At 41.1% G+C, this 25256-nt stretch overlaps 3 protein-coding genes across 5 annotated transcripts in view; 1 reads left to right on the forward strand and 2 right to left on the reverse strand.

Annotated features, from left to right (window-relative positions):
- Positions 1 to 1627, reverse strand: part of tgm8 (transglutaminase 8) — a 35528-nt gene extending 33901 nt beyond the window's left edge. The window contains exon 1 of the mRNA XM_056460696.1: positions 1555 to 1627. Coding sequence (XP_056316671.1) covers positions 1555 to 1588 — 34 coding nt within the window. The 5' untranslated portion in view covers positions 1589 to 1627. The remainder of the gene's footprint in view (positions 1 to 1554) is intronic.
- A 4150-nt stretch (positions 1628 to 5777) lies between these two features.
- Positions 5778 to 15030, reverse strand: gpr180 (G protein-coupled receptor 180). Its single transcript, XM_056460697.1, has 9 exons — positions 14710 to 15030; positions 12461 to 12601; positions 12108 to 12308; positions 11677 to 11857; positions 11545 to 11594; positions 10343 to 10500; positions 9161 to 9355; positions 8610 to 8687; positions 5778 to 8520 (listed from the first exon to the last, which is right to left on the reverse strand). The coding sequence occupies exons 1-9, from the start codon at positions 14849 to 14851 to the stop codon at positions 8374 to 8376; spliced, it is 1293 nt and encodes a 430-aa protein (XP_056316672.1). The 5' UTR covers positions 14852 to 15030; the 3' UTR covers positions 5778 to 8373.
- LOC130231218 (dTDP-D-glucose 4,6-dehydratase-like) lies at positions 12239 to 24315 on the forward strand. Of its 3 annotated transcripts, none has more exons than XM_056460699.1 (13): positions 12239 to 12329; positions 15309 to 15389; positions 15807 to 15873; positions 16118 to 16186; positions 16271 to 16361; positions 17940 to 18082; positions 18149 to 18247; positions 20912 to 20971; positions 21045 to 21088; positions 21406 to 21571; positions 22944 to 23002; positions 23088 to 23185; positions 23871 to 24315. In XM_056460699.1, the coding sequence occupies exons 2-13, from the start codon at positions 15337 to 15339 to the stop codon at positions 23966 to 23968; spliced, it is 1047 nt and encodes a 348-aa protein (XP_056316674.1). In that variant the 5' UTR covers positions 12239 to 12329; positions 15309 to 15336; the 3' UTR covers positions 23969 to 24315. The 3 variants fall into 3 exon arrangements, with proteins under 3 accessions (XP_056316674.1, XP_056316675.1, XP_056316673.1); XM_056460700.1 differs by lacking the exon at positions 12239 to 12329 and adding an exon at positions 15057 to 15216; XM_056460698.1 differs by lacking the exon at positions 12239 to 12329 and adding an exon at positions 15057 to 15210.
- The last annotated feature ends 941 nt before the right edge of the window (positions 24316 to 25256 follow it).

Genomic DNA, 25256 nt, shown 5'->3' on the forward strand with positions numbered 1-25256 from the left:
CAATTCCCCTATAGCGCATGTGTTTGAACTGTGGGGGAAACCGGAGCACCCGGAGGAAACCCACACCAACACGGAGAGAACATGCAAACTCCACAAAGAAACACCAACTGACCCAGCCGAGACTCAAACCAACGACCTTCTTGCTGTGAGGCGATCGTGCTACCCACTGCGCCACCACGTCGCCCAGGATCAGTATCATTCAAATATTTTCAGTCACTCTATCATAAACTAACACTGCACGAAGAGCGTGAACTGCTTTAGCTGAAGGAGATCTGAAGATGTCGCATCACTGACATTGTTTTCACCTACACTAGCTGTTCACCTGTGGATCTAACCTTACAGATGACTTTAACAGCTTTTACTGTGTTTACTGTAGTGACGGAAATACAAATAAACAGAACTAATTTAACAAAAATACTAAAAACTGCCTTTAAAAGTGCCTTTCTGAAGGCAGTAGTTTGACTAGTCTCATCCCCATCATCTTTATTTCAGCCTCCTCTGTTGTTTAACTAGTCTCCTCTGCAGTGAACTAGTATCGTCTACAGATCAACTAGTCTCCTCTGCCGTTAACTAGTCTCGTCTAGTCTCCTTTTTAGATTGACTAGTCTCCTCTGCAGTTAACCAGTCTCCTCTTGAGTCTAACTAGTTTCCTCTACAGTTAACTAGTCTCGTCTACAGATCAACTAGTCTCATCTGCAGAATTACTTGTCTCCTCTGCAGTTAACTGGTCTCGTCAAGTCTGCATTTTGGATTGACTAGTCTCCTCTTCAGTTGAACTAGTCTCTACAGTTTAGCTAGTTTCATCTAGTCTCATTTTTAGATTGACTAGTCTCCTCTAGAGTCTAACTAGTCTCCTCTGCAGTTAACTAGTCTGATCTACAAATTAACTAGTCTCATCTAGTCTCCTTTGTAGATTGACTAGTTGCCGCAGTTTAACTAGTCTCTACCTTTTAGCTAGTCTCATCTAGTCTCTTTTTTAGATTAACTAGTCACCTCTTTAGATTATCTAGTCTCCTCTTCAGTTTATCTAGTCTCCTTTTCAGTAAACTAGTCTCGTTTACAGATGAACTAGTCTCCTCTAGTCTTCCCTTCAGTTTAACCAGTCTAATCTTCAGTTTAACTAGTCTCCTCTTCAGATATTCTAATCTCCTCTTCAGTTTAACTAGTCTCTTCTACAGATGAACTAGTATCTTTAGGTCCTATTCAGATTACCTTCTCACCTTTAGTTTACTAGTCTCAACTAGTTTCCTCTCCAGTTTAACTAGTCTCTTATAGTCTCCTCTTCAGTTTAACTAGTCTCCTCTACAGATGAACTAGTCTCTTCAAGTCTTCTCTTCAGTTTAACCAGTCTAATCTTCAGTTTAACTAGTCTCCTCATCAGTTTACTAGTCTCCTCTTCAGATATTTTAGTCTCCTCTTCAGATTAACTAGTCTCATCTACGGATAAACTAATCTAGTTTCCTCTTCAGATTAACTAGTCTCACCTTCAGTTTACTAGTCTCCTCTTCAGTTTAACTAGTCTCCTGTGCAGTAGTCAGTGTATACTGGACTCACCCTGGTCTGGTGTGTTGAAGCTGCTGCTGCTCATGATTTCTCCACAGTTGATCTGCGTGTGTGTGTGTGTGTGTGTGTGAAAGACAGAGAGAGAGAGTGTGTGAGGGGTGCTTTATACTGTAGGAGCCATTGCGTGCGTGCGCGTGTGTGTGTGTGTGTGTGTGTGTGTGTTTTATGAGGTGCGGGTGTATCCAGTGATTTTGAAACATGTCTCTGTAATCATCATCTTCATCATCAGTCAGCGTGTGAATATTCTCAGCAGATCTCAGACTAAAGATCAGGGATGTTTCTACAGTTTCTGAACACTAGGCATGATTACTATCCCTCTGCCACTCCTTTATTAATACACACCCAAACAATGCTCACTGCTTACAGTGGCAGACACTTCAGTTTAAGTAGCATTTCACACTATTAAAGGGATAGTTCACCACAAAGTTTAAAATGACAAAGTTTTCTCTCCCTCAATTGTTTCTTGAGTTATTTCTTCTGTTAAACACTAAAGAAGATATTTTGAAGAATGCTGAAAACCTGCAACCATTGATTTTCATTGAGTTTGTTTTCCAACTATGGAAGTTAACGGTTCCAGCATTCTTCAAAATATCTTCTTTTGTGTTCCGCATAAGAAAGAAACTCTTAAATGTTTGTAAAGAGTAAAGGCTGAGTAAACGATTACAGATGTTTTAGATTTTTGGGTGAACTGTCCCTTTAACTGCTGGCTTATTACCTGTCTATTATTAAGATATTTCCTGTATATTAGAAGCTATGATCTTAAACCTAAAAGCTAAACCCAGCCACAACCTTACTTACTATTTTATTTAGTTTATTTGTCTGTTTGTGATGTTATATTGAAGATTTTACAGTCCACTAACATTCATTCAGCACCGTTTCAAACCTGTACATGGATTATTATTTTGAATGATTATTTTTTCATTTATTTATAGTATGTTTATTGTTGTATGTGCTACTGAATGGGCTGGTTATTAAAGTAAAAGTTCAAAGGTTAAAGCAGATCTTATCGTTGTGTTCTGATGATTGCAGATCACAGTCTTGTTCTGAAATGATAATAATGTGGAATGAAGATATGTCAAATACAATGAAATCATAAAATCAGCTTCTGAATGAGTGATGAGGGGTTATGATGACATGTCTGATCAGTTTAAAGAGATCTATAAATAAACCCTTATGAAAATACTAAACCAATTAAAAAAGCAGAATATAAGCTGCACTGAAAAAAGTGTCGCATGCAAAACTGTTGCAAACATTTTATTTGTGTTGAATTTAAACAAACAAATTAAATTGAGCAATGTTCAACTTCATTTGTTTGTTTAAATTCAACACAAATAAATTGTTTACAACCACTTAACGTAAAAACATTGAGTAAATCCAAGGAATCATCTCTGAATAATTTTTTTCAGTGTATATATATGCAATATAATACACTTAACTTTAGTATGGGTCACTAGTATTTACTATGAATTACTATAGTATTAATGTCATCTCGGGTCAATGTGAGAGTTGTCCCTCCTAAAATATGATAATAAAAACATTCTTTATGAATAATGTGCTTTATTTTCATTAATATTAAAGGGCACCTGGGCGGCACGGTAGTGCAGTGTTTAGCATCGTCGCCTCACAGCAAGAAGGTCGCTGGTTTGAGTCACGGCTGGGTCAGTTGGTATTTCTGTGTGGAGTTTGCATGTTCTCCCCATGTTGGTGTGGGTTTCCTCCGGGTGCTCCGGTTTCCCCCACAGTCCAAACACATGCACTATAGGGGAATTGGTTAAGCTAAATTGTCCGCAGTGTATGAGTGTGTGTGTGTGAATGAGAGTGTATGTATGTTTCCCAGTACTGGGTTGCAGCTAGAACGGCATCCGCTGTGTAAAACATATGCTGGATAAGTTGGCGGTTCATTCCGCTGTGGAACGCTGGATTAATAAACTGACTAATAATAATAAACTGCAATACATTTGTGAAAGATAATCCTCGTTAAAATGAATGAATATACAACCGTTCGTTGCTACTGCATTGAATAATATTAACAGACGCAACTGAAGATATGTTAATACAATTTAAATCTTAACATGAATTAAGAAATATTTCTAGTATTTGTTTTTAGTTCATGTTTAATAGCAGTAATAGCTGACTGAATCTTATTGTGAAGTGTTATTCATAACTCATGAACAGTTTGTTTTGTTCAAACATATGAATCTCTGATATTTTACTAAACTCACTGAAATGAATGAATGAATGCAGTGTTTTTCATAATCCAGATGCAGAATTCAGCAGTGTTGTGAAATAAATATCTGTTTCACGATTGCTCATGTTGTGACACACGGATGAGGAACACCTTAATAATTTTCATTACGTCATAATAATATCCTCTCCTCGGTGAGCTAATCTCATTAGCATATCACTCACTGCAGAATTGCGGGAACATTTCAGCTATTGTCCATTCAGTTTGCTTTAACTGGAATGATTTGCAACTATAATATGTATAGTTTACAGTAAATTCAATACATTCTTAATGTAAATCAATGCTTAAATGTGATTGTGAACATTTGATTCTGTTATTAATTGTTGTTTAAATTATTGTTTCACTTATTAAACCATAACAGAGCTGACAGTAACTGATGCTGCGTCCCAATACGCAGATATATCTATGAAAATACAATAGAACTGTAGTATGTTGAAGAGAGTACGCCAGAGGTCTACTGTTCCTGTTAGAAATGTGAAGTGTAGAAGCGTCCATACTCTATTACCCACAATACATCACGCATTAGATGTGAGTTTAATTAGAACTACAAACTCAGTTAATAAAGTGTAAACAAACTACAAACATGGCGGAAGCGTTGAAACCAACAGTAAAGTAGAGAGGCTTCAGAAAGTTGTTTGGTAGACACTTAATATCTAGCCAACTGGAAAATATTGAAATCATAGTTGTTATATTTCATCTGCAACAACAATGTGAACTTCTTTAAAGACATGCTTGGAACATTCGCATTCGTGTTTTCTTGCTCGTGAAGCTCCCAGTTTTTCTGCTGAATGTTTAATGAACGTTGCACCCAAAACACGCACATAACTCATTAACAGAATAAGCTCAACACTTTTAGACTATGCGCCTTTTCTCCTACTAAAAATAGCAAGTTGGATTCGGACATGCCCTTAGTAAACACGCGCCATACAGTACGCTTCAAACTTTGCACCTAGATCCTTAAAATAGAACTGAAATTACAAATAGCACAGCAAATATATGTTTCATGTGAACATTAGTAAACACACAAAGAAGATGAAAATTAGACTTAATTATTTCATGATAACTGAAGCTGACAGAGTCAAAAAATAGGTATAGTGGGAGTCTTTAAGTTAAAAACTGTTCCTAAATACACATAGAAAACAGGATATAATTGTGTATAATTATTAATTCAAGTTTTTGTAAAATAATAACTTTATTCTGAAGTCTGCATTTATTCCCACCCAACCAGATTTCTTACGGCATGGGAATACATTTCTGAATAGAACACGGTAGCGGACGGCGTTCCCGAGTCCTGACATTATTTCAGAACCGCATATCTGAGATTTCCTCATTCTTATTGAGCACAGCCAGTGCTCACGACTGTAACACATGATGAATGCATGACCAGTGCTTTCCCATAGCCTGTGTGTGCATCGTCTGCATAACGGGCCTCAGAGCAGGCTTTACCAACATGGGAGAGCAAAGTGAAGATGTGCTGTCCTTCAGCTTGCATTAGAAAACGCTCAGTTTACTGTTAGGAAACCCACAGCAGGCAAGTCTTTTTCATGTGTCAGACGCAAATGAAAAAAATGACCCTTTGAGTGATGTGAGAATACCTCAAAGATTGACCCTTTAGCAGTCACAAGACTGGAAGCTCAGGTTTAAGGCGGCACTCATGTCTCATCACAAAGGGGCAAACAAAACTGACATTTAGCCTGCAATCCTTGCACAACCTACAGTGTTATCTGTTCTCTCTCTCTTTCGGTAGTACCCAATATAAACATGAGATTTTGGAAACCAGATCTAAATTTAGCAGGAACAGTCGGGTGGCTGAACGAAGGCTGAATATACAGCAGGAGCAGTAGGGTGCAGATTAAAACCTGGCAGGAGCGGACGGGACTAAAACAAACAGTCCTGTGCAGACCTCTACCTGCAGATGTAAAATCAGCCCAATGCAGATTATTGTAATGAGGCCACTGACGCATATACAGAGGGTGTGCATGACGTTTATTAACACAATAATAAATACAGTACAGTCTGGACTTCAGCACACATGCTCGAGTTGCAGATCCAGTAAACAGGATCAATAATCATCTCCGCATCAGTGATTGATTGTCATCTCAGGCACTTGTGGAGGACAACAGAAGTTAAATCACCAATAAAAGCATTCATATTTCACATTCTCTTATTGCTCGAGGACGTAACCCAGGTCTAAACGAGATAAATACATTGTATTTTAACAATAAAACTTCCGTACAGATAAAAATGATAGGTCTTATTTATATAGAAATAATACAAAAATATGATTTGCATTTCATTTGAATATATTTAAATACAATGCAGTGAAATTTAACCAATTAAATGATTCGATTTCACTGCAGAGGACAATCAGCCAATCAGCTGTTTCAGTGGTTGAAGGTAGCTCCACCCATTTTGGAAAAGTATCAGTTTATGTGTGAACTGGAGAACTGTGGAGAAAGATTAGTAGATCAATTAAGTTAGATCTAATCTGTTTTATAGAGTTCTGTTTGTTGGTTTCGTCTTTGAATGAATGAATGACTGGATGAAATCAGCGTCTCTCCTGCTGTGAGTAAACTAAAATGAAGACTTAAACGATTGATCAAGAAACATTTTGATTAACTCAAAATAAAAGAAAAATTCACAATAAATAAATAAACGAAACTTAACAGTACAGAAATAAAATATCAGAAATATAGGTGCTTTCACACGAACACTTTTGGGCCCCACCCGGGTTCATTTAACGTCAGAGTTTGGTACGTTTTAGCTAGTGTGATCGTGTCTTCTAAACCTGGGTGCGCACCCGTGAACCATTCCCGAGACCGCCTGAAAGAGAGGGTCTAGTGTACGGTTTGAGCGAACTCTGATCTGGTTCATTTCTAGTCTGAATGCAATCGTATCACATAACGAAAGTAAACCGGCAACTACACAACAAACTTTAGTTTTCATAGCGCTCATTCGTGTGTGTGTGTGTGTGTCTGTGTATCATGTACTGTACATTGGTGATAAGCGGGACTGAGTCAGGGCAATCACAGTGATGATGTCTGCTTGTCTCCTTCAGAAACAGCGTCTGCAGACATGGCGTGATGTTCTGAGCGGTTATAATATGTTTGCAGCAGATGGACGCGAGTCGCTTTCTGTATGTCCAAAACCAAAAGATTCAGTAAAAGCAGAACGACCGCGATGTGTGCACGTCTGTCCATTTTGGAGCTTTGCTTTCATGTCAGTCACCTAGCAACAGCCGTACACACAAGAGCAGCTCGATGACGCAAGCGTACCGGGGTTCACAAGGGAAAACTGACAGTGTGAACACAAACCTGCTGAGAAGGTGGAAGGGGGGGACAATCGAACTTGGGTACAGTCCAGGCAACTGAAGCAAGTGTGAAAGCACCCTAAAATAATAACTGGCAAAAATAAATAATGCTTTTCAGAATTAATAAGCACTCTGTGGTGGCAAATCTGACCTGCAAAGATTTTCAACCACTCAACTACTAAGAACACACTAGCAACTGCCGTGCAACACCCTAGAAACCCTGTAGCAGCACCTTAGCAAGTGCCCAACAACCACTTAGACAACACAGGCTCATTCTGAAAACGTAGCCCTGGATACATTTCAGGAGATCGTGAATTATGTAGCCAGAGGAACGTATGGCTGTATTTCATCTTTAAAATGAACACTACAGGGCGTATGATGCTGTTACTTTATGTGCTACCAGCTGACCTCCCTGTGGACGGCTTTTCCACTGTTACCAGTTTACCAGGCTCAACACATATATCAGCAGACTTGAGACTCAGAGAGAAGCTGACCGTGACGATGGGGTTTGAGTCCGGTGAAGAACAGTTCCAGAAAGCAGGTAAGACAAAATCCACATAATAAAACAAGTAAATAACAGGGTGAGAATGTGGTAAAATCTGAAAACGTGGTAGAAATCAAGGGAGGGCTTTTCTTTTTCTGGATTGCTCTTGAAAACACTGTTGGTTGGGTTTAGGGAAGAGGAGAGTGGGTCAGTCGATCGGTCAGTCAGTCAGTCAACGGCGGCCTCTGGTGGATTTACATGAGAACAGCATGCGTGAATGGCACTCGTGAGGGAAATTTGAGATCTGTAAAAGCGTACACAGCGCCCTGGGACGTATTTGGTGCTCTCCAGAAATATATACAGGGGTATGTTTCAGAATGACCCTGGGTTGCACTTAGAACACCCTAACATCTGCTTAGCAGTGCCTTAGTGACCACTTAGAAATCTAAAATAACCTGTTTTAGGATGCACCTCCAAGCCTTTTATATTAAATAACACATGGACTGAATAAAAGTGTATATTTTAGAATAGTATCAGACTAATTAAAACTAATTTAAAATGCAAAAATCTATAATAACCTGTTTTTATTTAATATGTAGGATGCACCTCCAAGCCTTTCATGTTGAATGAGAATTGACTGAACAAATATATATATTTAAAATAGAAACAGAATAAAAACACGTTTAAAATGCAAATATCTGTAATGACCTGAGTGTGTGTGTGTGTGGTGCTGATCTGAGTGTGTGTGTGTGTGTGTGTGGATGGGGTCTCTTAGTACGGGCTCCGGCGGCTCATGGTGATCGGCAGCGTTACAGACGACAGCGAGGAAACCTCCCAGTACAGACTGCGGGACAGAAAGAGTCGATACAGAACCACCACTGAGATACTGCGACACAAGATCACACCCACGGTCAGCACCTGACGCACACACACACACAAACAAACAATATTATAGTTACAGTCAGAACTGGACTTGAAATCTGAAACGTGAAGTAAATGATGGTTACCTTCTCCTTCTGATGCTCATTGAGGAGCGTAGAGAACAGAAGCAGCACCGGGTGACACAGAAACCACAGCAAACACCCCTGAAACACACACACACACGTTTTTTCCCCATTGACTCTCATTATATTCACGTTTATAGATTGTAAAGCTGCTGGTTTTCTCTGTTGGGATTAAGAGGGACAGTGTGTCATGGTTATTGTTGATCATCAGTTGTCTGCATTAACCCTTTAGATCGGCCTGTGCTGAAGAGTTTCTGGCTTTAATCTGGGGTTCAGTGAAGTAAAACAGCAGATTAGAGTGTGTGTGTTTGTGTGTGTGTGTGTGCACTGTGTTTACTGTGTTCTGACAGCTGAGGGGATGATTTTGAGTTTCTCACACATATCAAGATAAGTGTGCAAAGGTCTCACACACACAAAAACACACACTATACTCCATATAGAAGCCAGAAACAAAGCCTTTTTTTGCACTGCAACTGATGATCAACAGTAAAAAGACACACTGTCCCTCTTCCTGACAGGGAAAACCAGCAGGAGAGCATGATTATCTGCTTTACCTTGGTGAAGCTGATGTAGAAGTCTCGTTTGAGCGCGCTCCGCTCCGCTGAGATGAGCTGATAGAGCAGCGAGGCCAGAAACAGAGCGAGCAGCACCCGCAGCAGCGTCAGTATCCAGCCGCACACACTGAGCCGAGTGTGTGAGAAACTGTGCTGCTCCACGTCCTCCAGCTGCTGCCAGACCAGCAGCGCCCCCTGCAGACACAACACACACTCACAGCAACACTTCATGCTACACTAGCAATAATCCAATCAAGAAACACCTCACAACATGTCTAGCAATTTATAAAATTACTTGGGCAGCACAGTGGCACAGTGGGTAGCACGATTGTCTCACAGTAAGAAGGTCGCTGGTTCGAGTCTCAGCTGGGTCAGTGTGTGTTTCTGTGTGGAGTTTGCATGTTCTCCCCGTGTCTCCGGGTGCTCCAGTTTCCCCCACAGTCCAAACACATGCGCTATAGGGGAACTGATCAACTAAACTGACTGTAGTGTGTGTGTGTGTGTGTATTGGTGTTTCCCAGTTCTGGGTTGCAGCTGTGTAAAACACATGCTGGAATAGTTGGCGGTTCATTCCGCTGTGGAAAACTCTAATAAATAAAGGGACTAAGCTTAAGGGGAATGAATAAAAGAAAGTGACTGGCTCCTTTGGAAACACTTGAAGCTGTGTTCACTGTCATGAAGCCTTTATAATGATGACACGACACATGAATGTGAATGAGATTTTAGGCATGCTTATAACAACTGTTATTAAGTGTCATTGTGCTCAGTTATGACATTTAAAATACAAAGATGACATTGTTAATGACACCTTGACGTAAACTAATACATCACAACCTGTTTCTGTCTTTATCATCAAACTTGACGTTACCAAGACAACAAAACGTTTGATTGGCATGTAAGAGGAAACACACACACCTAAGATGCCTTGAGGGTGAGTAAACCACTGGAACATTTCACTTTTTAAACTCCTCAGGATTAAAGAAGACCTAATCTGCTGCTTTTAACAAGCTGTAAAATAAATCTCTAGAGTGTGTAGTCAAGTTTGAGCTCAAAATACCACGCAAACAATGTTTATATATTACTCTGTATGTGCTGGAATGTAGAATAGGGGTGTGTGTGTGTGTGTGTGTGTGCGTGCGTGCGTGCGTGTGTGCGTGTGTGTGTGTGTGTGTGTGTGCTGACCTGAGTGATGCCAGCGGTGAGAGCGAGCACAGTGGATGTGGGAGACGAGTCCCACTGCAGAGGTTTACTGGGAGACCGTCTGCTGCGACCCATAGACCAGCCCACACACAGACTCAACAACATGTAGAGCATCTGCACCTGCGCACACGTGTCACACACTGACACACACACACATACAGCACACATAAATATACACACATACATGCATACATACACACATGTACAGCACACATACACAGTTTAATACATAAACTGTCCCTTTAAGGTTGACATTTACCCACATGAAAAATACTGCAGTAATTTGAAGTAAATACTGTAGCCTTTTAACCATACTATAGTAAAACCCTTGAATTAATCTGTTGTGCTGATTCTACAGTTGCTATGGTAACACAACAAGTACAGCCGTCAATAATTGATCTGTTGTGGTGATTCTACAGTTGCTATGGTAACACAACAACTACAGCCGTCAGTAATTGATCTGTTGTGGTGATTCTACAGTTGCTATGGTAACACAACAAGTACAGTCGTCAGTAATTGATATGTTGTGGTGATTATACAGTTGCTATGGTAACACAACAACTACAGCCGTCAGTAATTGATCTGTTGTGTTGATTCTACAGTTGCTATGGTAACACAACAAATACAGCCGTCAGTAATTGATCTGTTGTGGTGATTCTACAGTTGCTATGGTAACACGACAACTACAGCCGTCCGTAATTGATCTGTTGTGGTGATTCTACAGTTGCTATGGTAACAACATCTACAGTAATTGAATCTGTTGTGGTGATTCTACAGTTGCTATGATAACAACTACAGTAGTCAGCAATTGAATCTGTTGTGGTGATTCTACAATTGCTATGGTAACAACATCTACGGTAATGGATCTGTTGTTATTCTACAGTTGCTATGGTAACACAACAACTACAGTAATTGATCTGTTGTGGTGATTCTACAGTTGCTATGGTAACAACTACAGTCATCAGTAATTGATCTGTTGTGGTGATTCTACAGTTGCTATGGTAACACAACAACTACAGTAATTGATCTGTTGTGGTGATTCTACAGTTGCTATGGTAACAACTACAGTCATCAGTAATTGATCTGTTGTGGTGATTCTACAGTTGCTATGGTAACACAACAACTACAGTAATTGAGCATGTTTTTCCTGTGGGTGATGGTGTGATGATGTGGTCCAGACTCACATTTAGCGAGGCTCCTGCTCAGTGGCGTCCCCACACCGTCTCTGGCATATCTGCGGAGTAACGCAAACACACCAGTCAGCACAGTATCGTCATGGAGACTGTGAAGTGTGTGTGTGTGTGTGTGTCTCTGACCGGGCCATGTGTAAGTAGTTGAGCAGCACTGATGATCCCTGCAGCAGCAGTGCAGCAGACAGAACCTTCAGCACGCTGTTCATCGGGCCGCCTTTACTCAGCGTCTGCCACAGCGGCTGGGCGTAAATACACGACGCCACGAAGTATGACACCATTAGCAGGAAGAAGAAGCTGTGGAGACCTGCACACACACACACACACACACACACACCGATATACTGAGCCGCTCATCTCATTGAACCTGTGTGTGGATATTGTCTGTGAAAGAGAGGGTGTTTGCCTTTGTTTGTGAGAGAGTGTGTGTGAGTTTTGAGTGAGTGTGTGTGAGAGAGTGTTTGTGCATGTGTTTTTGAGAGAGTGTTTATGTGTGTGTGTGTGTGTGTGTGTGTGTGTGTGTGTGTGTGTGTGTGTGTGTGTGTGTAGATTCTCACCCGCCTCCTCAGCACTGAAGTGATCCAGTGGGTTTCCTGCGCTGTCAGGGTTCATCATGGTGATCTGGAAGTGAATATCTGCGAGTGTGTTGCTGATCTGCATGTCCTGACAGGTGTATCTGTCTGCATACATCACATGCCACGTCTGCGGCCTGGACTCATTCGGCACGGTCTGGTTCTGCTCCGCTCGGCTCAGACTGACTGAAGAAACACCACAGTAAAGTAAGCTTCATGGTTACTCTTATAGTCTAGAAAACAGCCGTAGATGTATCTGTTCTGCAACAGGCTTTTATTAGGGTAAATGTCTGTGTAAAGCACAGTGTTAAAGTGATGAAGGACTGATGGAATCTTACTGGAGATGTGAGCTGAAGTGAGTCTCTCCAAACAGCTCAGGTTGTCAAATCCCTGCGAACCCTGAAACAGCAGCAGTTTGGCCTCCTTCTGCAGGGCCATCAGTGCATCATCCACACGACACGCCATCAGGCCGTTCTCACCTGCCGGAGACCAGCAGCATCATTACCATCATCATCATCATCATCATCATCATCATCATCACTGTCATCTTCATCACAATTACCCTAATCATCACTATCATCAGTGCATCATCTACACGACACGCCATCAGGCCGTTCTCACCTGCCAGAGACCAGCAGCATCATTACCATCATCATCATCACTGTCATCTTCATCACAATCACCCCAATCATCACTATCATCAGTGCATCATCTACACGACACGCCATCAGGCAGTTCTCACCTGCCAGAGACCAGCAGCATCATTACCATCATCATCATCATCATCATTATCTACATGACACACCATCAGGGCGTTCCCACCTGCCAGTGAGCAGCAGAATCATCACCATCATCTTCATCACCACAATCACTATCACAGTCATCACCACCACTATAATCATCATCACCATCACCCTCATCTTCATCACCTTCATTTCATCACAACCATCACTACCACCATCATCATCTTAATCACAGTCACCACCGTCATCACCATCATCAGTGGATCATCCACACGACACGCCATTAGGCCAATCTCACCTGCCAGAGAGCAGCAGAATCATCACCATCATAATCACTATCACCATTATCACAATCATCCCCACCATCATGACCATCATCATCAAGATCGCTGTCATCTTCATCACCATCATTCACTGGCCAAAATCACTCACCATCATCATAATAACCATCTTCATCACTACCATCATCACCATCGCTATCACCATCATCATTACAATCATCATCTTCATCACCACAATCATACTTTTCTTCATTATCTTTTCCTCACCACAATCACTGTCACCATCATCACCATCACCACTACAATCATCATCACCACAATGAACATCATGACCATCATCATCAATACAAACACCATCATCATAACCACATCAAATCATATTTATCATCGTCATCATCACCACTAAAATCACCATCATCACCAATATCATCATCACCATCATCATCATCACCAATATCATAATCACCATCACCTTCATCACCAATATCATCATCACCATCATCATCATCACCAATATCATCATCATCACCAATATCATCATCACCATCACCTTCATCACCATCACCTTCATCACCAATATCATCATCACCAATATCATCATCACCATCACCTTCATCACCAATATCATCATCACCATCATCATCATCACAATCATCTACATCATTACCATCATCACTGTCATCATCATCATCACCATCATCACCATCATAATCATCATCACCTCATTTCATCTTCATCATCACCATCCATCATAATCACCATCACTGTCATCTTCATCACCACCACCACCACAATCATCTGCTCTATTACCATCACCATCATCACTACCATTGTCATCATCACCATCACTGTCATCATCATCATCATCATCTTCATCATCACCTCATTTCATCATCACCATCACTGCCATCATCATCATCATCTTCATCATCACCTCATTTCATCATCACCATCACTGTCATCATCATCTTCATCATCACCTCATTTCATCTTCATCATCACCTCATTTCATCATCATCATCTTCATCATCACCTCATTTCATCATCACCATCACTGTCATCATCATCTTCATCATCACCTCATTTCATCATCACCATCACTGTCATCATCATCTTCATCATCACCTCATTTCATCATCACTATCATCTTCATCATCATCATCATCATCAGCATCATCATCATCATCATCACTGTCATCATCGCCTCATTTCATCATCAGCATCATCATCCCCTCATTTCATTATCTTCATCATCACCATCATCATCACCTCATTTCATCATCATTATCATCATCATCATCATCATCATCATCACTGTCATCATTGTCATCATCATACCCACAATCATCTGCATCATTACCATCACCATCATCAATATTAATACAATCAAATCATCACATTATCTGTAACTGATGCAGACTCATTCTGTGATCATCACAGCTGTATTCTGTCACAGCTTCTCATTCATCATGCATGTACACAGAGAGCCTGGATAAAACACACACAGAAGCATGTAAGACACACACATGCCAATGATGACAGATCTTAATATCAGAAACTCACCGTGATACAGGAATCTTGTGATGTATTGACCATTGTTTTCTCTCGCCGCGTCGCTCCTGAACACCCCAGAGACGGTTTTACCTGCTGCAGGACGTGAAGTGAACAACAGAATACTGAGAAAGACAGAGTACACCAACATCATTTAATATCAGCAGCAGCTCTGATTCCGCTCATTCACTGCAATCTATGAGGCAATACCGTAACTTTCCGCCCTCTAGACGATCGACGTCTGTGACAGCCAATCAGAGCGCGCTGTTTAGTCTAGAGCAGTAATGCAGCCAATGAACGCGCAGCGGGGGCGGGGATTCAGCTGCTGGCAGCTGGACTCATACGTGTCAGCGCTGCCGCAAATCGTCGTCAGATTGTCGTGATGACCGTGTTTATGAAGCTGCGCGATGTGTCTAAAAGTCACTCAACAGCTGATAAATGAGGAATAAATGACCCGCAGGCCTGACGAAACACACGGACAGAGTGAAGAACGCCTTCCCGAAGCGCTCAGCGGTGTGTGTGAGCTGATTCAGCCCGTGTTCGACTCTCCCGAACTCTTTATTAACTGATTTATTACTGATTATTAATATTTAGACTATGTTCTTTCACAGACGGAGAAACTGATGTCCAGAATAAAGCATGAGCTGCAGTGACCGGCGGACTGTGCTCGTCACTGGAGGAGCTGGATTCATGTGAGAGCCGTAATCGATGATCAATAATCAATATTATATGTCTGACACACATATACACACACACTCATCGCATACATGCCCATATACTCAATAAAAACACACACTCACACACATAAACATACACAATTTACTCACACACACACACACACACACACACGTATAGACTCAAGTCGCATACACACAATGAACATAATCACTCACATGAACACACACACATTCACTCATACACTCAGACATGTACTCAACTAACACACATGCATACTTGATCCACACTCACATGTAAATATGAAGTAGTTTAAGTGAAAACACTAAAGTTATTTGTAATGAATTTGGGATAAATGTGTGTGTGTGTGTGTGTGTGTGTGTGTGTGTGTGTGTGTGTGTGTGTGTGTGTGTGTGTGTGTGTGTTCTCCTCAGCGGGTCTCATCTGATCTGTGCTCTGGCTGTGCGGTTTCCTCACTGGAGGATCATCAATGTTGATAATGTGAGTGTGTTCTTAAGAAAAAGTGTGTGTAAGAGAGAGAGAGAGTGTGTGTATATATATGAGAGTGTATATATGTGTGTAAAATTGTGAAGGTGTGTGCATGTTTGTTCTTAAACGGGCGTGTGAGTGAGTGTGTGTGTGTGTGTGTGTGTGTGTGTGTGTGTGTGCATGCATGTGTGTGTCTGTGTATGTGAGGGTGTGTACAAGCATGTGTGTTTATGAGTGAGTGTTTGTTCTCTCTCAGCTCCAATATTGCTCCAACCTGAAGAACCTGCGCTCAGTCCAGGCCAGCAGCTCTTACACCTTCATCCCGGTTGGTACACACGCGCACAACTAACTAACCCAGTCAGTCCTGTGGTTAATTGAGCTGTAGTAATGAAGTGTGTGTTTCTGCCAGGGCGATGTGTGTGATCCTCTGTTCATCAAGCATCTGTTTTCTACTGAACACATTGATGTGGTCTTCCACTGCGCTGCTGAAACTCATGTAGGTGAGGAAACCCTGACTGATGTTTCTCTAAATGACCTGAGTAATGAACACAAACACATGAACAGATACTATAGTAAACAATATAGTGAAGTGTGTATTATACTGTATTTATACTATAGTATCTACAGCTCTTCGTTTATGAATGCTTCAGTATACTGTAATATTTACTATAGTGAACTGATCAACTGTAATAAATACTGTAGTATACTTTAGTTTTTACTACAGTAAACTGTGGTGTATTGTAGTATAATATACCCTATAGTTGTAGAAAAACCACGGTATTGGGTCATTTGTTTATATTACTGTAGTTGTGTTACCAAAGCAAATGTACAATCACAACTATATACATTACTATTGTTGTTGTGTTACCATAACAACTGTAGAATCACCACAACAGATCCATTACTGTAGTTGTTGTGTTACCATAGCAACTGTACAATCACAACAACAGATCAATTAATGCAGTTGTTGTTACCATAGCAACTGTAGAATCACAACAACAGATCAGTTAACGTTGTTGTTGTGTTACCATAGCAACTGTAGAATCACAACAGCAGATCAGTTACTGTAGTTGTTGTGTTACCATAGCAACTGTAGAATCACAACAACTGATCAGTTACTATAGTTGTTGTTACTATAGCGACTGTAGAATCACAACAACTGATCAATTACTGTAGTTGTTGTTACCATAGCAACTGTAGAATCACTGCAACAGATCAATTACTATAGTTGTTGTGTTACCATAACAACTGTAGAATCACAACAACAGATCAGTTATTGTAGTTGTTGTGTTACCGTAGCAACTATAGATTTGCCACAACTGTAATAGCAACTATAGAGTTGTATACTTCAAAAACACTAGAGTATTTTACTATCATTATTATAGTATTTTTCATGTGTGGCGTAATGTTTGCTCTTTGCTTCTGGATAAATTTGTTAAAAACATTTTTGGTCAAATTAATTGATGTTTTGATGTGCTTTGTCAATTTTTAAAAAGATGAATTAGCAAAAGCCTTTCTACAGTTGTATAGTCAGTCATTATTACATGCTTATTAACCCCATGATTGGCTGGTTGGGAGGGGGAGGAGTCTGTCAGATTTATTCACGGAGGGTATGTTGATCTGATGTTGCGTATTTAAGTAAAGATTGTGTAATGTTCACTAAGGGAATCAGTGCATGTTACAAAATATGTTCTTTGCTTTTAATCTTTTAAGCAAAATATAAATAAATAAATAATAGTAGTTATATTTATTATTATCATATTATGTGAGGAATTGTTTTTAAGTATGTAAAAATGGCCATATTTGTGTTTGAAGAACAAATGTTTTCTTAAATGCTTGTTTTTTTTTGTGTATTTTGAAATAAATAATAGTTAAATATGTTATAAATGTTTTAAAATGTTTCTTCTGAATGCAGATTGCTGAAAACAGCTGGTTTAGCAGAGTTTGTGGTTTGGCACTGAATCTCATTATGTTTAAGATCAGCGAGTTCTGAGCTGCTTTTAGCCTGCAGATGTTTAGTGAATATGGGCTCTAATCTGTGTGTAATAAGTCAGTGTGAATGTGTATTTGTGCTGCAGAGAACTCCTTTGTGTGTCCGTCTCGCTTCATGCGTGTGAATGTGGATGGCACTGCGGTGTTGGTACGAGCGGCGCTGGAGGCCAGAGTGCAGCGCTTCATCTACATCAGCACTGATGAGGTGTACGGAGACAGTGTAGAGCAGGTGAATAAACTACCTACCTTTACCTGTTCACCGCTGCTGTTCTGATGCACTTCTCTCTCACTGCAGCCCTTTGATGAACTGAGTCCTAAAAGACCCACAAACCCCTACTCCAGATCCAAAGCTGCAGCCGAGAGCATCGTCACCAGCTACTGGCTCAAGCACAAGGTGTCCACGTTACTCTACACTCTCTCTCTCTCTCTATATATATATGTATATATTAGGTCCATAAATATTGGGACATTGACACAATTCCAACATTTTTGGCTCTATACACCAACTCAATGGATTTGAGACGTACTTTAACTGCAGACTGTCAGCTTTAATTTGAGAGTATTTACATCCACATCAGGTGAATGCTGTAGGAATTACAACACTTTGCATATGTGCCTCCCATTTGTTAAGGGTCCAAAAGTAATTGGGCAATTGGCTTCTCATCTGTTCCATCAGGTGTGTGTTATTCCCTCATTATCTCAATTACGATGAGCAGATAAAAGGTCCAGAGTTCATTTCAAGTGTGCTATTTGCATTTGGTATCTGTTACTGTCAACTCTCAAGATGATCCAAAAAGCTGTCACTATCAGTCAAGTCATCATTAGGCTGAATAATCAGAACAAACCCATCAGAGAGAGAGAGCAAATACATCAGGCCTGGCCAAAACTACTGTGTGGAGCATTCTTAACAAGACAGAATGCACCAGTGAGCTCAGCAACACCAAAACACCCGGAAAACCATGGACACAACTGTGGTGGACGACTGAAGAACTCTCTCTGTTGAAGAAAACACCCTTCACAACAGTTGGCCAGATCGAGAACACTCCACGAGGCTGGTGTGTGTGTGTGTGCGTGTGTGCGTGTGTGTGCGTGTGTGTGTGTGTGTGTGTGCGTGTGCGTGTGCGTGTGCGTGTGTGTGTGTGTGTGTGTGCGTGCGTGCGTGCGTGCGTGCGTGCGTGCGTGCGTGCGTGCGTGCGTGCGTGCGTGTGTGTGTCAGAGTCAGCAATCAAGAGAAGAATACACCAGAATGAATACAGAGGGTTCACCACAAGATGTAAACCATTGATGAGCCTCAAACACAGGAAGGCCAGATTAGAGTTCTGAAAAAGCCTTCACAGTGCTGGAACAACATCTTCCAGACAGATGAGGTCAAGATCAACCTGTACCAGAGTGATGGAAAGAGTATAGAGAAGGAAAGGAACTGCTCATGACCCTCAGCAGTGAAGCATGGTGGTGGTAGAGTCATGGTGTGGGCATGTATGTCTGTCAGTGGAACTGGTTCTCTTGTGTTTATTGATGATGTGATGCTGACAGAAGCAGCAGGATGAATTCTGAAGTGTTTCAGGCAATATTTTTTGCTCATATTCAGCCAAATGCTTCAGAACTCATTGTCCGGCGCTTCACAGTGCAGATGAAGAATGACCCATACTACAGAAGCAACTAAAGAGTTTTTGAAGGGAAAGAAGTGAAAAGTTATGCAATGGCCAAGTTAATCACCTGAGCTCAATTCAATTCAATTCAATTCAATTCAATTCAATTCAATTCCCCTTTATTTGTATAGCGCTTATACAATGTAGATTGTGTCAAAGCAGCTTCACATAAAAGGTCACAGTAAATAGGAACAGTGTAGTTCAGTTTGTAGTGTTTAAGTTCAGTTCAGTTTAGCTCAGTTCAGTGTGGTTTAATAATCACTACTGAGAGTCCAAACACTGAAGAGCAAATCCATCGATGCGCAGCTCTACAGATCCTGAACCATGCAAGCCAGTGGCGACAGCGGAGAGGGAAAAAAACTTCACTAATGGCGGAAGTGAAGAAAAAAAACCTTGAGAGAAACCAGGCTCAGTTGGGCACGACCATTTTAATTTCTCCGCTGGCCAAACGTCTTGTGCAGAGCTGCAGTCTCAGCGGCGGAGGCTGGAAGCTGGCCTTAGCGAAGACTCGTCTGTCTCTGGAGCGTCACAGGAATCGGTCTCATTCCGGGTCAGCTGAATCCGATTGAGCTTGCATTTCACTTGCTGAAGGCTAAACTTAAGGGAAAATGCCCCAAGATCAAGCAGGAACTGAAGACAGTTGCAGTAGAGGCCTGACAGAGCCCCAGCAGGACTGAAACCCAGCGTCTGCTGATGTCTGTGTGTTCCAGACTTCAGGCTGTAATTGACTGCAAAGTATTTGAAACCAAGAATTAAAAATTGAAAGTTTGATATATGATTATTATTCTGTCCGATTACTTTTGGACCCTTAACAAGTGGGAGGCACATATGCAAAGTGTTGTAATTCCTACAGCATTCACCTGATTTGGATGTAAATACCCTCAAATTAAAGCTGACAGTCTGCAGTTGAAGCACATCTTGTGCATTACTTTATTTTCAAATCCAGTGTGTTGGTGTATCGAGCCACAAATGTTGGAATTGTGATGATGTCCACATATTTATGGACCTAAATGTGTATAAATTCCATTTTCCACTGATTTTCCTTAAACTGGACTAATAAACAACAAATGAATCATTTACAGTAAACTGAATTGATTATTAATGCAACATGGTCAAACGTGATGAGGAGCGATTGATTCTGTGACTTGTTGAACTTTGTAATCTGTAGTTAGCAGTAGCACAGTTGGCATTTTCCATCATGTTGAGCTTTATATCTCCAGATGCTAACCTCATGGCGTGTCTAAAACACTATTTTGTGCATTTCTCATCACATTATTGTTAATGTTTATAGTCTACATGAAACCAGTACACCCAGACTTTTCTGTCTCAGGTAACTGTTAATATGTGTTGAAGAACAGCTCGCCATGTCATATTGTAGTTGCTGAATGTTGATGTTGTGTTCTCTGCAGTTTCCAGCAGTGATCACGAGGAGCAGTAATGTGTACGGGCCACGGCAGCATCATGAGAAGGTAGAGGAGGGTCTGTTTAATATGAACAACAACACTCCGCTCGGTGTTTAACACCGTGATTTGTGTTTCTCAGGTCATTCCCAGATTCCTCTCGCTCATACAGCAGCAGCAGAAGTGGTGAGTTTACTCAGACTAAACACCCCTGCTGTGTTTGTCTGCATTTCATCTGTCAATGTTTGTCTGCCCTTTTTCTGCTCATGTGCATTTGTCTGTAGTTTGTGTGTGTGTGTGTGTGTGTGTGTGTTCATCTGTGGATTTATGTGCTCAGGTGTTTGAATCTGTATTTCATCTGCTCAGTTGTGTGTGTTTCACCTGTTCATGTCTTCAACTGAGTTTTGTCTGCTCATGGGTGTTGGTCTGCATCTTTGGTCTGCTCGTGTGTATCTACAGGCATTTATTAAGCTGTGTGTGTGTGCGTGTGTGTGTGTGTTCAGCACTATCCAGGGCTCCGGACTGCAGTCCAGACACTTCCTATATGTCTCTGATGTCACCGATGCCTTCTTGACGGTGATGGAGAAGGGCATTCTGGGAGAAATCTACAACATTGGAACTGGCTTTGAGATTCCCATCATTCAGCTGGCCAGAGAACTGGTCCAAATGGTGAGATCAGGGGAGTAGTTCAGGGCTACTACACACACATCCAGGAGGAGGAGCAGCAGACACTGCAGAGATCATTCACTGATGTTTAATGATGTTTATTCAGTGCTTTACCCTTACAAACTTCAGTTTCAGTGCGGCTTGGACAACAATGGAGCCCAGAACAACACAAACACACTTCAATTCACTTCATGCTTATTTCTGTAGCGCTCTTCACAGTGTAGATTGTGTCAAAACAGCTTAACATAGTTCTAGTAAAGTCCAGATTTCAGAGTTGAAGTTCAGTTCAGTGTGGTTTAAGTGTCACTGCTGAAAGTTTAAACACTGAAGAGCAAGTCCACTGAAGTGCAGCTCCACAAGTCCTGATCCGAGCAAGCCGGAGGAGACAGTCATGAGGAAAAAACTTCACCAATTGACGAAAGTGAAGAATAAGTGCCCATCTGTTGGGCACGGACATTATTAATCTGGACAAACTTCCTGTGTGGAGCTGCAGTCTAGGTGCCGGAGGCTGGAGAAGCTGGACATCCATCGTGGAGAAGGTCACCGGTGGGGGGTCAGGCTGGCCTGGACTTGTCTGTCTCTGGGGCCTTTCAGGATTCAGTCTCATGCATTCCATTCCTCAATGAAGACCACAGCAGCTGCTCAGGATATGGCCTGGTCCAGGATTATGGATACCTTGGCATCATCTCTTCACCAGTCTAGGATTGCATCAATGGCACTGCATAATCTCTGAGGACCTCGGGATGAGTATCCCCAGCTGGAAATAGAGAATAAAGAGAATAATTAGTGTAGCTGCTGTTCATAGTGTATATAAACGAGATGCAAGACTGAAGTGCTATAAATGAAAATAGCAGTTATATACACAAACATGTATAGCATATTATAATATATATAATAACACATATTATATTATACTTCATTAAACATGTACACACACACACACATCACCTATATGCTGTAAAAATGCAGGTTAACCATGTCTGGATATCTTAACTTCTGTTTAATTTGTGGCTTTAATTTGACTGTAATGCAATAATGTGCACCTAAAGTTGATCTGAAACTATTATTGTAAAAGGAGCTATACAAAAGCACTTGAATTCAGCTCCAGAGACTGTTCAAAATGCACATGCTTTATAAATATACACGTTTTCCTTCGATGTTTATTAATGTAAAGCAGCTCTGGCACGATGTGCATGTTAAACAGTGCTGTAGGAGAGATAATGAACTTCATGAGATTTTAACAGCTAAAACTTGCGTCTCAGAGCTCATGCCAGACCAGGTTATGTGCTCAAAAACCATATGCGCTTGTCTTTTAATTAGTTCAGCCTGGTGTTTTGTGTAGCTCTGACTCTTACAGAGTGTTTTCTGCTGACAGAAAGTCAAGAGCGTCTCTGCTGAGTCTCTGCACGACTGGCTGGAGTTTGTGGAAGATCGGTGTGTATTGAGCGTGTGTCGTTTCACATTCATATTTCTGTCGGATTCTTCATGATGATCTGATGGCTGTGTGTGTGATCTTTAGCCCTGTGACAGAGCTGCGATACCCCATGAGCTCTGCGAAGCTGCACAGACTCGGCTGGAGACCCAGAGTGGCCTGGACAGAGGGAATCAGACGCACCGGTAGGGCACTCACTAGCGAACATCATAGAATAGATATACCCTTATTTGTCCCACTGTGGGGAAATCTCTCCGTTACAGCAGCAAGAGTATTAATTTACAATAAATACACATAAATAGTAGAGTGGCACGGTGGCTCAGTGGTTAGCACTGTGGCCTCACAGCAAGAAAGTCACTGGTTCGAGTCCCGGCTGGGTCAGTGGTCATTACTGTGTGGAGTTTGCATGTTCTCCACGTGTTGGTGTGGGTTTCCTCCGGGTGCTCCGGTTTCCCCCACAGTCCAAACACATGCACTATAGGGGAATTGATCAACTAAATTGGCTGTAGTGTATGGGTGTTTCCCAGTACTGGGTTGCAGCTGGAAGGGTATTCGCTGTGTAAAATATATGCTGGAATAGTTGGTGGTTCATTCTGCTGTGGCGACCCCCGATGCATAAAGGGACTAAACCGAAGGTGAATGAATGAATGAATACACATAATTACTCCGTACTAATATTGCAGTCACTAATGCCTGCTACTCTTAGATGATCAGTGATCAATGATTATTATTATGATCGTGTGTGTGTGTGTGTGTGTGTGTGTGTGTGTGTGTGTGTGTGTGTGTGTGTGTGTGTGTGTGTGTGTGTGTGTGTGTGTGTGTGTGTGTGTGTGTGTGTGTGTGTGTGTGTGTGTGTGTGTGTGTTTTCAGTTCAGTGGTACGAGGAGAACCCAAACTACTGGCCGATAATCAGCAAGCATCAGATGAATCTACCAGAGTCATGTCATCAAATTCCTCATCCAGTCTGATAATTATTGAACAGCCAGCTGTAGTATTTAATTATAGTCATATTTGATTCTGTGATTGATTAGTATGATTTATCCTGATGACAGATGCTCCAGCAGCTCTTAATAAAGCGTCAGTCGTGATGTGAATGATGATCAGTCAGAGATTTTAGACTGTTAATGTATAATGTGTACATTTATTAGAACATTTCCTCATCAAGGCAGCAACATTAAAGAGGACCAAATCAGATTTGAGCCTTTTAATCAAATGTTGATGCAGATTATTCATTATATAAACCTCAATAGACATCATTTGTATGATTATATGTATAGAAACGTTTTTATGCTTTAATAAAACAATATTACAGTGATGCTCGTGCTCTGTTATTGATGATTCTTGTTTATAGTATGAGTATATAGATCATTAATACAGAAGATCAGAGGTGGTGCATTGGTAACATTTCTCTTAATTATATATACCGTGTTATGCTAAACTCTGGTTCTGATTGGCTCACTCTCAGGTGTTTGGGTATTGTCAGATAAAGGCACAGCTAAAGTAGTTTAGAGTGCATTAATCATTCAGCGGAGTGATATGGAGCTGTAGAGTTATTACACCACTACAACAGCAAGAAATCACATCAGAACACAACAGAAGGAGGAGATGTGGAGGACACACACCTGACTAATACACTCTCAGCAGTGGTGCTGGAGAGCAGAGGAGAGCAGTCATCACCTGCGGCTGATGGGGGATTAATAGAGGATAATGCACAGTATGTGTACTTCATTCAGAATAATTGACCGTGGTGAATTATCAGAGAAGAATGCACAGCTGAGGTGTAGTGCATCATTGCTTTAATTTTTTAAAACTCAACACACCAGAGTTATATATCCCATACATCACTGTAATAAATAATCATGTTTTATTAAAGATGACGTGTCATGTTATTCCCATTTCTTACTGTTTCAAGTTGTATTTTAATGATGCTCAAAGGACAGAAATAAACAAAAGCGGAGTGGTCAGGGGTGTGCTGTAATACACAGAAATAAAAGCAAATAGAGACAGAAGAGAATAAAGGCTTTGTGCAGTTACAAAATCATAAGGATTTCAAGTGGTGGCGTGGTGGGTAGCATAATCACCTCACAGCAAGAAGGTTGCTGGTTTGAGCTCCGGCTGGCTCAGTGTGTGTTTCTGTGTGGAGTTTGCATGTTCTCCTCGTGTTGGTGTGGGTTTCCTCCGGGTGCTCCGGTTTCCCCCAAACACATGCGCTATAGGGGAATTGATCAACTAAATTGGCTGTAGTGTATGAGTGGG

The sequence above is a fragment of the Danio aesculapii genome, chromosome 6, assembly GCF_903798145.1.
Source record: "Danio aesculapii chromosome 6, fDanAes4.1, whole genome shotgun sequence".
In the NCBI taxonomy this organism is placed as follows: Eukaryota; Metazoa; Chordata; class Actinopteri; order Cypriniformes; family Danionidae; genus Danio; species Danio aesculapii.

What these genes read in the sequence shown, in the direction of transcription:
- gpr180 (XM_056460697.1), bottom strand. Translation starts at nt 14,851, where the DNA reads ATGATGTTGGTGTACTCTGTCTTTCTCAGTATTCTGTTGTTCACTTCA. An exon ending in GAGCAGGAGCCTCGCTAAAT is followed by an intron (nt 10,501 to 11,544) that starts GTGAGTCTGGAC and finishes TGTGTGTGTCAG; the next exon opens with TGTGTGACACGTGTGCGCAG. An exon ending in ATGAGCATCAGAAGGAGAAG is followed by an intron (nt 8,521 to 8,609) that starts GTAACCATCATT and finishes TGTGTGCGTCAG; the next exon opens with GTGCTGACCGTGGGTGTGAT.
- LOC130231218 (XM_056460699.1), top strand. Translation starts at nt 15,337, where the DNA reads ATGAGCTGCAGTGACCGGCGGACTGTGCTCGTCACTGGAGGAGCTGGA. An exon ending in GGATCATCAATGTTGATAAT is followed by an intron (nt 15,874 to 16,117) that starts GTGAGTGTGTTC and finishes GTTCTCTCTCAG; the next exon opens with CTCCAATATTGCTCCAACCT. An exon ending in AGAGGGAATCAGACGCACCG is followed by an intron (nt 23,186 to 23,870) that starts GTAGGGCACTCA and finishes GTGTGTTTTCAG; the next exon opens with TTCAGTGGTACGAGGAGAAC.